Source organism: Colobus angolensis, unplaced genomic scaffold (assembly GCF_000951035.1).
Source record: "Colobus angolensis palliatus isolate OR3802 unplaced genomic scaffold, Cang.pa_1.0 Scaffold19, whole genome shotgun sequence".
Classification (NCBI taxonomy): Eukaryota; Metazoa; Chordata; class Mammalia; order Primates; family Cercopithecidae; genus Colobus; species Colobus angolensis.
This window is the reverse complement of record NW_012115043.1, coordinates 8,042,177-8,056,131: the sequence shown is the minus strand read 5'-3', so window position 1 is coordinate 8,056,131 and position 13,955 is coordinate 8,042,177. Positions and strand designations below refer to the sequence as shown.

Sequence of the window (13,955 nt, the reverse complement as noted above, 5' to 3'; positions counted from 1 at the left end):
GCCTCCCAAAGTGCTGGGATTACAGGCTTGAGCCACCGCACCCGGCCAAGTTTATCTGTTCTTTAATGAAATCGAGGCATTTGTAAGTTCTCAGAAGTTTTTCTTGCTTCTCAATATGAATAAAACAAAGTTTTTTGGATTGCTTTCCCATGTACTAGTAGCCCACAAATATACACAGAACATTTATTTTGCTTGAAGAAGGGAAGATTTACTGTTATTTTAGCCTGGATTTTGGTCAGTTGTAGCCTCTTTTGTTCAAATGTTTTGAAAAGTTTCATCAGTATTGAGCTACATGGGAGAGATTTACAAGAAGACAAACTCCCCCCAAAAAGAAAGAAAAGAGCAAGTAACATATAGGTGTCATTGTAGTATTGCCTGGCAGTCTGTAAATCGGATGTAGTAGGACTACTTCTTTTTAATGGCAAAGCAGGCTTACAGCTAACCAACCAGTGTTCGAAAAGGGCAACCAATGTGAATTGCCATACTTCTCAAAATGATTGTCCCTCTAGGTCCTAGTAGCTGTGATTCCAATTAGAGTACAATATAGAAACAATTCTCCCTGTGACCTGGGAGAATTGTTCTTCCTGCTAGCACCAAATTAAAAAGTATTAAATGAAAAATTGTTTTGTATTTTATCATGGCATATTCATCCACAAAGGATACTGAACTGGGCTCTATCATGGATAGGCTGTGTGAGGTGAGAGAGGGTATATGTCTTTATGATTTTACATGATGCCCAGGGTACCCTGTGGAATCACACTGTGTAATACTCATAGAATGTTCTTTTAGTGCCTCATGAGTTTTCAGTATTAATCTATCCCTTTTCATGACATTTTAAAGATTAGGAATTGCAAGTTTCATTACTGAGTTAGGGACAGAAACCAAACATTATCAAATACTAAAAATTCAGATTTCCTTCAGTGCATTGGAGAAGCCATTTCAGGATCTAAGAATATTTGCTACAACTAGAAAAAGGTTCTCTAGTGCAATGTCTTTGTTGACTTGTGCACACACACACCTACCCCTACTGAAGGTGAAGGTGAGGATGGTGGCATGGAACAAGTAAGTGGCAGATGTGATCTTTATGGTACATAGAAAATCATTCGTGCCAGTTAAAGGACCCTAGAATTATAAGAGCCTATCCAAGTATTAAATATTTAAACATTTGTGGTTATAATAAATGAAACTGATTTTGAATATTAAGTCATGGTATATATGAAACTTAATGTCAAACATGTCAGGCAGCTAAAAACTTGATTAGTATCCATTTCTCAGAGGAAGTGATTATAAGGAAGAACTACATTGAGTCTAAATGTAATTCTTAATGAAGCAGTTTCCATTTTAATTAAAGGCAACCTTGTAAGTGAACATCAGCATCAAAGGGTCAGTTAGAGTCCCTTCATTTTCAGCAGGATTTTTTTTTTTTTTTTTGCTATGTCCTTTTTTTAGTGACACAGATATTAAACCTAAACCTGAAATGGCCACTAGATCGTACAACTCCCAATGCTGCTTCCCCAATGCCATCTTTAAAAAAAAAAAAACTTACTAAGACAGTATGTCTTACAAACAATACTTTAGAAAGTAATAATAAAGTTACAGCCTATTTATTCTGCCAGTAAAAAAACGAAGCCTTTTCCTAGAAAAGGAATCAGACTTTTCAAATAAAATTGTTTGAGTAGGTTTTGTCATCATTGCAGTAGGTTTAACTTAAAGTGGCCTAGAAAATACAGTTCAGTGTTTTAGGAGTAATTGATTCAAGTGACAGAAACCACCTTCTATTGCTGTTAGCAAAAAAGAGTGTGTATTGGCTCAAGGAACTCCATAAGCACACGAAGGCTAATAGATATGTAGTACTATTAATGATAGCAAACAATTGAAACTACCTCAATACCCACTAATACTAGATTGGTTAAATTAAGAGGAAGAGCTGTGTTAGAGCAGATATTCAGGCCAGGCCAGCTGTATGACCCTGGGCCAACTTAACCTCAGCGTCCTCATCTACAACATGGGGCTAACAGTAGCTACCTTACTGATGTGTTGTGAAGATTAATTGATTGAATAGATGGAAAGAATGTGCTTGGAATGGAGCCTGCGTGTAGTAAGTGCTATAATAAGTGCCTCCTACTCCAGCTCTCACTGGTACACTTCCTCGGTGGTTCTTGCTTCCGTTGTATGTCCATGCTCTGACACGCCATGTAGCTGTCAGGAAGAATGAGGTACCTGTTTAAGATACACACTCAGGGAAAAACATAAAAGCAAGAACCAGGTGTAATCTGACTTCATACGAATAAAATAGTGGCAAACACTTTAAGTGCTTTATTTTTGGTAAGTGCTCTTCTAAAAGCACTTCACATACACAACTCTCTCGTCTCCACACTGGGCCTCTGTGGTGGGTGCTCTTCTGTATTCCTGTTTTATATTTGATGGAGCAGAGGCATGAAAAGGTTAAGTAACATTAGGGCAGATGGTTTTGAAAATTGTTCTTAAAACAGTGTATTCTTCATCTCCACAAGGAAATTATTTGCAGTATTGAGCTTTTTAAAAAGTGTTTTTGACAGTAATATCCAGCACTTTCAATTGTGAAGTCCTGCTTACAGCAGTAATTACTAAATCTGTATTAAATTCCTTTACTTCCTTTTCCCCAAATCTGACAGATGGCTGTATAAAAACTCTAAAACTATCTCAGATCAAGGATGTTCAAAGTCAAGTAATTGTGAGAGTTCCCTGTTAAATATGAAAGGCCTTGCAAAGATTCCAGTACAAGGCAGTTTCTTCCTTTTGAGGCCTAATTTGGGGAGGGAATGGAAGGAGTCATGTCACCCTGTGCAGAGTCATGCATGTGATCTGTTATGATAGCAAATGGCCAGTGTTAGTTACTCTTGGGGAAAGTAGTGGGATTGGATGAAGGCATTGGGGGAGGTCAGTGGCTTAAACCTTTTATTTAGTATGTGTCTATGGTTTTGAAGTTTTTATATTAGTTTTTAACTTAGAAATAAATGATTTAAATATTCCCTCAAAGGGAGTCATCTGTAGGGCTTTAACAAATATTTGTAGTTTTTTAAGGTCAAAGAGATGGCTTCTTACTGAGATATTTTCCTATGTGGTGATTTTGTTTAGAAATGGAGCATCTACTGTTGTCACGGCTATATTCGGAGGCATTCTCCAAAATGAGGTTAACTGCCTCATATGTGGGACAGAATCTAGAAAGTTTGATCCATTCCTAGGTAAGATATTATGTGGCATGTGGATATATAATCTTAAAATAATTTTAATGTTTCCTTCAAAAAATAGGTATAAAGAGAAATCTAGAAATACATCAGTTTGTGAAATTATTTTTGAGTAGACATATATGCCTTTAACGGCTATTTACTTATCTCTCCTTTTAAGACCTTTCATTAGATATTCCAAGTCAATTCAGAAGTAAGCGCTCTAAGAATCAAGAAAATGGACCAGTTTGTTCATTACGAGGTAAAGATACTTGAATGTTCTAAAATATTTTTTCTTTAAATAATGGAATACATTGATAAGCTTCATCTATATGTGCTATGTGGTTAATATCCTTAATAAATCTGTGTTGTAACTTAAAAGTCAAACTTGAATGTCTTTTCCTACCCTCCAGAATGTTACTGAATGTCTGCCGTAAGATATTGTGTGAAGCAAAAAATATTTCTCATTTTTTTCTTCTTTTTAATACTGACTTTAAAATAGAAGGTCTATAGCAGAAGTTTTTCTGACCAAATGAAACAGAAGTTATTCTGTGGTTATTTCACTAGCATCTATGGGAGGAAAGAATACTCAGCAGAGTTTTATAAATTATGGTATTATGTATTGTTGTCAAGTAGTTTGAGAAATCTCTGGATGATATAACTGCTGCTTAAGCCTAAGGCCCTGCTTTTAAGACTGTTAAAATTCACATTTAGAGAGATTTGAACATATTTTTTCCTTGACGAGTACTAGCTACTGTAATCAAGGCAGAAGACCTTATTTAAAATTTTATCCTAGACCGTAAATACACACAGGTCACAATTAAAATGGCTAATTGTTCTTGCTAGTTATATAAAGCAGCAGCTAGGATAGACAAAAGAGGGCCGAGTCTGTATTTTATCAGAAACTCCACTGAAGCTAACGGTTTCTACTCTGACTTGTATGTTCACTAAAAGTAATTCTCTTTTCTCTATTTTAGGGAGTATTGTCATGATGGGTTTTTTTTTGTTTGTTTTTTTTTTTTACAAAACTGCATTGTCCAATATGATAACCACGAGTCATGTAGCTATTAAATTAATTAAAATTTAAAATTCTGTTGCTTAATCACACTTGAACCACATGTGCTCAGAAACCACATGGGCTAGTAGGGGGCTCCTGCGTTAGGCAGCACTACTCTAGAATCAGATTATCCTAGTAGAAATAAAACTCCCTGTTGGAGAAGGGCTAGGCTTCTCTGTGTTACTGGCATTCTGTGTAATGGGAGGCATTTGGCTTGTTAGAACTAGCAGCAGAGGTCTCAGACACTTGTAGCACTGTTGCTCAGGTAGTTTCTAGAAATCCATCAGATGATACGTGGGATGACTAGACTACACTCCAGTAAGGAACCGGAGCAACTCTGTATATGAAACATTCTGTGGATGCTCTTAGTTTGTTCCTTACCTACATGACCAGTGTTGATTGTCTCCTTAACAGGAGTACAGAAGAAAAAGCCCCACTCCACTTCTCTGCAAAATATATGGCTATAGTATGTGGGTCCAAAACTGTTTTTGGCCTATTTGAGATTAAGAAAATTCACAGTATGCTTGATATTGTCAAATGTCACACATTTTCTCTTTATATCTAGGGCATGTGAATACAAGCTAACTTAATCATAAATACCTGGTTATTTACAGTGGAAGTCAGAATTAAAGAAATTAGCCTCAAACTATATCATTTTATAAACTCTTCAGTAAGAACAGTACTGATCACATTAGTTTAAAAACTGTTCCTCACTATAAATACATGGACATATATCTGAACAATACTTTTTGTTTTTTTGTGGTTTTTTTAATTTGAGACTGAGTCTTGCTCTGTCGCCCAGGCTGGAGTGCAGTGGTACGATCTTGGCTCACTGCAACCTCCACCTCCCAGGTTCAAATGATTCTCCTGGCTCAGCCTCCTGAGTAGCTGGGACTATAGGTGCATGCCACCACACCTGGCTAATTTTAGTATTTTTAGTAGAGACGAGGTTTTGCCATGTTGGCTAGGCTGGTCTTCAACTCCTAACCTCAAGTGATTCGCCCACCTTGGCTTCCTAAAGTGCTGGGATTACAGGCATGAGCCACTGCACCCAGCCTGAACAGTACTTTCTGATATTTAACAAAACTCAGTAAATCCAGATGATCTTTGGCTAGAAGACTCAGAGACACTCGTTTGTTTAGGCTTCTTTCCTTCCTTCCTTCTGTGCTGTTTCCCTCATTCTGAGTTGGTTCTATATGTGGTTCTTACTGACTTTCGTAACATTTCAGTTATGACTTATCCCAGAAAACTTGAATACCAAGCAGAGTCTCACTTGTTGAGCCCATCCAGGAGAGTGCATGACACAGCTTATAGATGGCCAATTATTCTCCAAACAAGAAAAGTGGCAAGTGGCATCTGCCTTGCATCCCAGGGAGTATTTTCCTTGGCACAGAATCCTTGAAATCTGATGTGATTGGTGTTAGCTTCAGGGGGCCCAGACCATCCTAAGTAGTTTAGGGTTTGGCCGGAAAAGCGTTTCCTGTATTCTCAGCTGGCTTTTGTTTGAATCCTCAGGCTTGATTTTTATTTAAGAGCTTACTGTTGGCTTTAAAAAGTCCATGACAGGGTCTGGTACCTCCTCATTGTGTTTTTGTTGACCACCCTGATCAATTAAGGACACTTCTCTTAGACATCCAGAATGTCATGGACTTCACTTGACTGATAGACCTTTCTTTATTTACTGGAGATGGAGACTTGTGATTACCTAGTAAGTCTTCTACATGTTTTGAGTCCACTTGACAAGAACTACTTGTGTACTTTTTGGATTTGTAATTGTTAAGCTTAATTTTCCTTTAAAAAGGAAAAGTGATGGTGAGAAAGACCCATCTTAAATAACTTGAAGTTAACTAAAAATATGCATATTGCAAAAGGCATTAAATAACCCCAGTTCTGAAACCTGACAGAGATACCATGAAAAAGAAAATATAGCTTGATCTCACTTATATATTATAGATCGAAAAATCCTAAATAAAGTATTAGCAAATACAACTCAGTAGTGTACTAAAACAATAATATACAGAGATCAAATAGGACTGATTTAATACTAGAAATATAATTAGGTGAAAACAAATGAAAATGCTCTAATAGGCCAAATGCCTGGGCATAGTGGCTTATGCCTGTAATCCCAGCACTTTTTGGAAGGCTAAGATGGGAGCATTGCTTGACCCCAGGAGTTTGAGACCAGCCTGGGCAACATAGTGAGACCCTGTCTGTACAAAACAAAAATAAGAAGGCCAGGCATGGTGGCTCACGCCTGTAATCCCCGCACTTTGGGAGGCCGAGGCAGGCAGATCACAAGGTCAGGAGATGAAGACCATCCTGGCCAACATGGTGAAACCCTGTCTCTACTAAAAATACAAAAATTAGCCAGGCGTGGTGGCAAGTGCCTGTAATCCCAGCTTAGGAGGCTGATGCAGCAGAATAGCTTGAACCAGGGAGTCAGAGCTTGCAGTGAGCCAAGATCGTGCCTCGCACTCCAGCCTCGTGACAGAGCGAGACTCCATCTCTAAATATATAAATAAATAATATAATAATAAGAAAAATTAATTGGGCATGGTGGTATATGCCTATAATCCCAGCTTCTTGAGAGGCTTAGGCAAGGAGGATCACTTGAGCCCAGGAGTTGGAGGCTGCATTGGGCCTTCACTGCTCCTGTACTTTAGGCCTGGGTGAGAGAGTGAGACCTTGTCTCAAAAACAAAAAAAACAAAAATGTCCAAATAAGATACCAGTAAAATCCCAAATCCATTACTGATTAAAAGGAGAATAAAGGGGTGGGCGCAGTATAGTCCCAGCACTTTGGAAGGCCAAGGCGGGTGGATCACTTGAGACTAGGAGTTCGAGACCAGCCCTGACCAACGTGGAGAAACCCCATCTCTACTAAAAATACAAAAATTAGCCAGGTATGGTGGCATGTGCCTGTAGTCCCAGCTGCTCAGGAGGCCGAGGCAGAATAATGGCTTGAACCCGGGAGGCAGAGGTTGCAGAGAGCCGAGATCGTGCCACTGCACTACAGCCTCGACAACACAGTGAGACTCTGTCTCAAAAACAAAGAGAAGAAAAAACTTTTATTAGGAATAGAAATGTTAACTTGATGACAATTATTAACAGCTATCAGTGATCATCACAGTTAATGGTGAAGCACTGATGATTTTCCATTAAGGCCGGAAATAAGCCGAGAGACCTACTGAAATATTGCTCAGACGTCTTCTGGAAAAACAAGGCAATAAACTAGGAAGAGAAATAAGAATAAATTATAGAAGAAGAATGACAAAATTATTAACATTTGCAGACAGATTGATTATATACCTAGAACATTTCAGGAGAATCAGTTGGAAAATTACAAGAAATATTAACTATTGTCATGGAGAGTTGAGACTGGGCAGGAGGACACCTGCTTTTCTAGAAGCCCTCAATTTAAAAAAAATCAAACACAAGTAATACTTTGATAAATATGTTCTAAACATGGAGCTAAAAAGTTTAGGCAAAAAGCCAGCTGATTTTCTGTACATAGCAGAATAATCTATTCACAGTAGCAATAAAAACTCAAAAGTACTTAATAAATTTAATAAAGAATATGCAATACTTTAGTAAAACATTATAAAAGGACAGATAAAGCCTGAATAAAAAGAGCCACATCATATTCTTGGATGGGAAGACCCAATATTGTAGAAATGTCCATTTTCTCCCAAATTACTCCCTACATTTATTCTAATTTATTCAAAAATTCCTCTGTAAGCAGAAATTCTCAAGAGGAGTTAAAGAAGTTTTTAAAATGAAAGTAAGGTAGAAACATAGCAATGGGATAGGAAATGTCCTAGAACTACGAATATAGAGCAGGTGCTAATGTAAAATATTTATGGAAATTTACAATATGCCAAAGAATGTCAAATCAGTGGGACGAATAAGAAATTAGGCAATAAATGGTGTTAGTGTTAATGAAAATTAATTTGGGAAAACATGAATTTCCTCCCTGCCTCATATCCTTTCCCTAATTTGAGGTTTCAGTATTTAAATACGAAACATAAAACCACAGGACACTATAGGAAAGCATCTTTATGATCTTGTCATAGGGGAAATCTTTCTAAGCCAGAACCTATAATGGGAAACGTTTCATAAATTTAATTGAGCAATGGTAAAAGACCATAGACAAAGTGGAAAAGAGATGATAAACTTGAGACAAATATTTGGACGTATATGAAAAAGGTGACTTGGGCAGAGTACATGAGTAAGATATAAATGATCATTATAACATCTAAAAAGTGTTAATCCTCATATTCAAGAAAATGTAAGTAAAACAAGATTGATGAAAAGGATAAAGATGGATGTCAGTGGAAGAGGACACTCGTGTTAGTGTTAGAAGTATAAATTGGCATGATTGATTTTGGAGGGTAGTGATCACCATTTTTAATAAGCATTTCCTTAGACATACTAATTTCACTTACAAGGGTGGACAATATATGTGTAAAAGATTTTAATTTGAAACACTCTTTGTTATTGAAAAAAATCAAACAATTTAAATGTTCACCAATAGGGCACTGGTTTAATAAATTGTATTATGTGACAAGAAAGATAAAGTTGACCAATAACTACGCCATAGAAACACAGCTACAAAATATTGTGTAGTAAAAAACTGTCCATGGAAGTACGTGTGTGGAATAATTCCATTTGTGTAAGATAAAAAACATTTATATGGGTGTTAAAATTCTTAAACAGCATACACTGTGCTGTTCACAGTGATTATCTCAGGGAAGTGAGATTCAGGAGGGAAATGGAACTGAATTATTTTTTCGTTTTAACCAGTGTGTATCACCTTTATAATACCTACTTGGGGGAGAGTAAAAAATGCATATTAACTTAATGTATGATTCCAAACTACTGCTTTGCTAAATTAAATTTATATAGTATATAAAGTTTAATAACTTCAACAAACTAGCTTTATTTCCTGCTTTCCATAGAGATGCTATTTTAACAGTTTATATCATGTGGAAGACTGACAGTTGTGAAATATATGCCCTGAAATCTTTAGAATCTTAAAAGTTTCAGAAACTGGTAGGCGTATATATATATGAATATATAATATATAAGCATACTTATATATTATTTTAATATTTATATAATATTTTTTCTTTTAGGAAATGCAGTAAAGTACAAATGAAACATTAAGCAGCTTCCTCAGATCCTTACTGAAATGTGAACACTGGATAGATAGTAGATTCTTTTATTTACTAGCTAGTAGATTCTTTTTATTTATTTATGTTTTTGAGATGGAGTCTTGCTCTGTCATGCAGGCTAGAGTGCAGTGGCACGATCTCAACTCACTGCAACCTCCATCTCCCAGGTTCAAGCGATTCTGCTGCCTCCCGAGTAGCTGGGATTGCAGGCACATGCCACCATGCCCAGCTAATTTTTGTACTTAGTAGAGATGGGATTCATCATGTTGGCCAGGCTGGTCTTGGACTCCTGACCTCAAGTGATCTGCCTGCCTCGGCCTCCCAAAGTGCTGGGATGACAGGCGTAACCCCCTATGCCTGGTTGCTAATAGATTCTTTACCGGCCATATGATTCACTTCCACATGTGAGCTCTGAGGTGAAATTCACACTTATGCTGCTGCAAAATATTGAACTGAAGTACATTTCAGGGTCATTCAGGCTTTTCAAATAGTTAAAATAGTTGCCAAGTCTGTGAATGTTTAAGGGTATATCTAGATAATCTTCCTTTTAAAGAAATATGTGTTCATGCTTTTATATGTATGTTTGTGTTGGTTTTGTGTGTGTGTGTGTGGTTTTTTTTTTTTAAGATGGAGTCTTGCTCTGTTGCCCAGGCTGGAGTGCAGTGGTGCAATCTTGGCTCACTGCAACCTCCACCTCTGGGTTCAAGCGATTCTTCTTCCTCAACCTCCTGAGTAGCTGGGACTACAGGTGCACACCACCACACCCGGCTAATTTTTTTTTTTTTTTTTTTGTATTTTTAGTAGAGACAGGGTTTCACCATATTGGTTTGGTCTCAAACTCCTGAACTCGTGATCTGCCTGCCTCAGTCTCCCAAAGTGCTAGGATTACAGGTGTGAGCCACTGTGCCTGGCCCATGTTTTTTTTTTTTTTTTTTTTTTAAAGACAGGGTGTCACTCTGTTGCCCAGGCTAGAGTGCAGTGGCGGGATGATGGCTCCCTGCAGCTTTAACCTCTTAGTCTGAAGTGATCCTCCCACCTCAGTCTCCTGAGTAGCTGGGACTACAGGCACATGCCACCATGCTTGCCAGTTTTTTGTATGTTTTGTAGACACAGGGTTTCGCCCTTTTGCCCAGGCTGGTCTTGAACTCCTAGGTTCAAATGGTCCCCCACCTCGGCCTCCCAAAGTGTTGGGATTACAGGCGTGAGCCACTGTGCCTGGCCTGTATGTTTTAATAATGGTTTTCTTTATGCATATATTCATTGAAGAATTTGGAGAAAACTCAAAAGTAAAAAGAGGAGCATACACATCCCTTATAAGCTTATCATCCAGACATACTGTAGTTCAGAAATTTTATGTTTAAAAACTGTGATTTAAGGCCGGGCGTGGTGGCTCAAGCCTGTAATCCCAGCACTTTGGGAGGCCGAGACGGGTGGATCATGAGGTCAGGAGATCGAGACCATCCTGGCTAACACTGTGAAACCCCGTCTCTACTAAAAAAAAAATACAAAAAACTAGCCGGGCGAGGTGGCGGGCGCCTGTAGTCCCAGCTACTCGGGAGGCTGAGGCAGGAGAATGGCGTAAACCCGGGAGGCGGAGCTTGCAGTGAGCTGAGATCCGGCCACTGCACTCCAGCCTGGGCGACAGAGCGAGACTCCAGCTCAGAAAAAAAAAAACTGTGATTTAAAAGTTGTTTTTTAGGGCCGGGAATGGTGGCTCATGTCTGTAATCCCAGCACTGTGGGAGGCTGAGGATTACAAACAGGCATAGGTTTCCAGGGATGCTCAAGAAACTGTTTAAAACCCATGAAGAGATGACAGTGGTAGCGCAGATTGTTCTCTACTAATCCAACTAGGGTTTACTATAATAGCACTTCCTTATGGAACTCCCCAGGAGGCACCCCCCTGGGCACAACAGTCTCCTTACCTTCTGCTTCAGCTGTGATCCTGAGGATGTCCCCACCTCTTGGCAGGCTGTAGCAGCACGGAGAACAGAGAGGGGTTCTCAAGGCAGTTAGGTGGCGCCACCATTTTTTAAACTGAGGGTTTGAAAAACCAGGCTCAGCTTATATTGCCTCTTTATAAATCATCTTATGGGCCTGACCTGACTGTGTCTATTCCTTTTTGGTATCTCACATGGCCTTAGATGAAAAGGACTAACTCTCCATTATCTTGTGCATCAATCAGCAGGGAGACCACTACATGGTCACCTTGTAAGTTTAAGCAGCTCAAAAAGGCAGGGAGGAAGAAAATGTTGGAAAGCAAGAAGATGCTGGGAGAAGCCATAAAGAACTTCCTTTGCGTTGGAGAGAAGATGAGGACAGGAAGGGAGGCTGTGAGAGGGGCTTTGGTTTCAGAAAAGGAGCAGGGTGATGGCAGGGTCTTTGCCTGGCAGGGAGAAGGAACAAGAGAGCAGTCTAGTATTTATGTGCATTTCACATAAATGCAGATGAGTTACTGTGAAATGTTGATACGTTCTTTCAGTAATCTCAGTGCTCCTCAAGGTATCAAATTCCTGAAATTAAAGGTTCTAAACAGTTACTAAAGGAGATTTAGAATGCCACCTGCCAACTCAGTAGTAGCCCTCTCTGAATGACCCCATGCTTCCACACATGGGGAGACTCCTTCAGAAAGTGGGTCTGTACAGGTTAAATATAGGGGAAAAAGGCTTCTCTGCTGTTGAGGCGTTTCTACTTCTCAGTGTTGTGCGGCTAGGTAGCATGGGCAACAATGTCTTGCTCGTGAATCTTACAACCATCTGGCTAATGGGATGGAGAGGCTGGGGACAGTATCTCGGAGTCATCATATTCTCCCTGCCCTCTTATTTGCCTGTGAAAGTTTCAAGCAGATATTGTCAATTATTTAAAAAAAAAAAAATAGAGCCAGGCACAGTGGCTCATACCTGTAATCTCAGCTACTGGGGAGGATTGCTTGAGCCTAGGAATTTGAGGCTGCAGTGAGCTATTTTACACTCCAGCTAGGTGACAGAGGAAGATCTTGTCTCTTGAAACAATTTTTTTTTAAAATTGTGGTAAAATATACATAGAATAAAATGTAACATTTTAACTGTTTTAAGTGTGTAATTCAGTGGCATTAAGCATACCCAGAATATTATACAACCATTACTACTATTAAAAATTTTTGTCATCCTAAACAGAAACGCTGTACCCATTAAACAGTAACTCATTATTTTTCCTCTTTTATTCTCAGTAACTCTTACTGTACACTCTATGAATTTGTCTATTGTAGGCACCTCATATAAGTGGAATCATACTGTATTTATCCTTTTGTGATTGACTTAGCATATTTTCAGGGTTCATCCATGTTGTAGCATGTCTCAGAATTTACTTCCTTTTTGAGGCTTAATATTCTCCTGTATGTAGAGACTGCATTCTGTTTATCCATTCATCTGTTGACACTTGGGTTGTTTCCACCTTTTGGCTATTATAAATAATGCTGCTATGAACACTGCTGTACATGTATCTAATAAGTTCCTGCTTCCAGTTCTTTTGGGTATATACCTAAGAGTGGAATTGCTGGATCATAATTCTGTTTAACTTTTTGAGGTACTGCCAAATTTTTCCACAATGGCTATACCATTTTACATTCCCACCAGCAAGGTACAACGGTTTGGTTTTTTTTGTTTTTTCAAGATGGAGTCTTGCTCTGTTGTCCAGGCTGGAGTGCAGTTGTGTGATCTCAGCTCACTGCAACCACTACCCTCCAGGTTCATCATGCCATTCTCCTGCCTCAGCTTCCCAAGTAGCTGGGACTACAGGCACCTGCCACCACGCCCGGCTAATTTTTTGTATTTTTAGTAGAGACAGAGTTTCACCGTGTTAGCCAGGATGGTCTCGATCTCCTGACCTCGTGATCTACCCGCCTCAGCCTCCCAAAGTGCTGGGATTACAGGCATGAGCCACCGTACCTGGCTGGTACAATGGTTTTAATTTCTCCACTTTCTAGCTAACACGTTATTTTCTGCTTTTGTTTCTGTCTTTTAAATAACAGCCATCCTAGTAACTGTGAAGTAGTATGTCACTATGGTTTTGATTTGCATTTCCCTAGTAATTAGTGATGTCGAACATCTTTCTGTTGGTCATTTGTACCTCTTTGTAGAAAAGTCTATTAAAGTCCTTTCCCCATTTTTGAATCAGTTTGTTGTTGTTGTTGAGTTTAGTAATTAGTGATGTTGAGCATCTTTTTATGTGTTTATTGGTCATTTGTGCTTCTTTGGAGATATGTCTATTAATGTCCTTTCCCCGTTTTTGAATCAGTTTGCTGTTGAGTTTTAGGAGTTCTTCATATATTGTGGCCATTAATCCCTTATCCAGATACATGATTTGCAAATATTTTTCTCCCATTCTGTGGTTTCTCTTTATAGTGTCCCTCAATACACAATTTTTTAATTTTGATAAAGTTCAGCTTATCTATTTTTTCTTTTGTTGGCCTGTGCTTTGGGTGTCATGTCAAAATCATTGCCAAATCTAACGGAGCTTTTTCCCTATGTTTTCTTCTAAGA

General features: G+C 38.6%; 1 protein-coding gene across 1 annotated transcript in view; it reads left to right on the top strand.

Annotated features, from left to right (window-relative positions):
* Nucleotides 1-13,955, top strand: part of USP3 (ubiquitin specific peptidase 3) — an 89,551-nt gene that overhangs the window by 68,497 nt on the left and 7,099 nt on the right. The window contains exons 10-12 of the mRNA XM_011940566.1: nt 1,045-1,075; nt 3,118-3,224; nt 3,388-3,468. Coding sequence (XP_011795956.1) covers nt 1,045-1,075; nt 3,118-3,224; nt 3,388-3,468 — 219 coding nt within the window. The remainder of the gene's footprint in view (nt 1-1,044; nt 1,076-3,117; nt 3,225-3,387; nt 3,469-13,955) is intronic.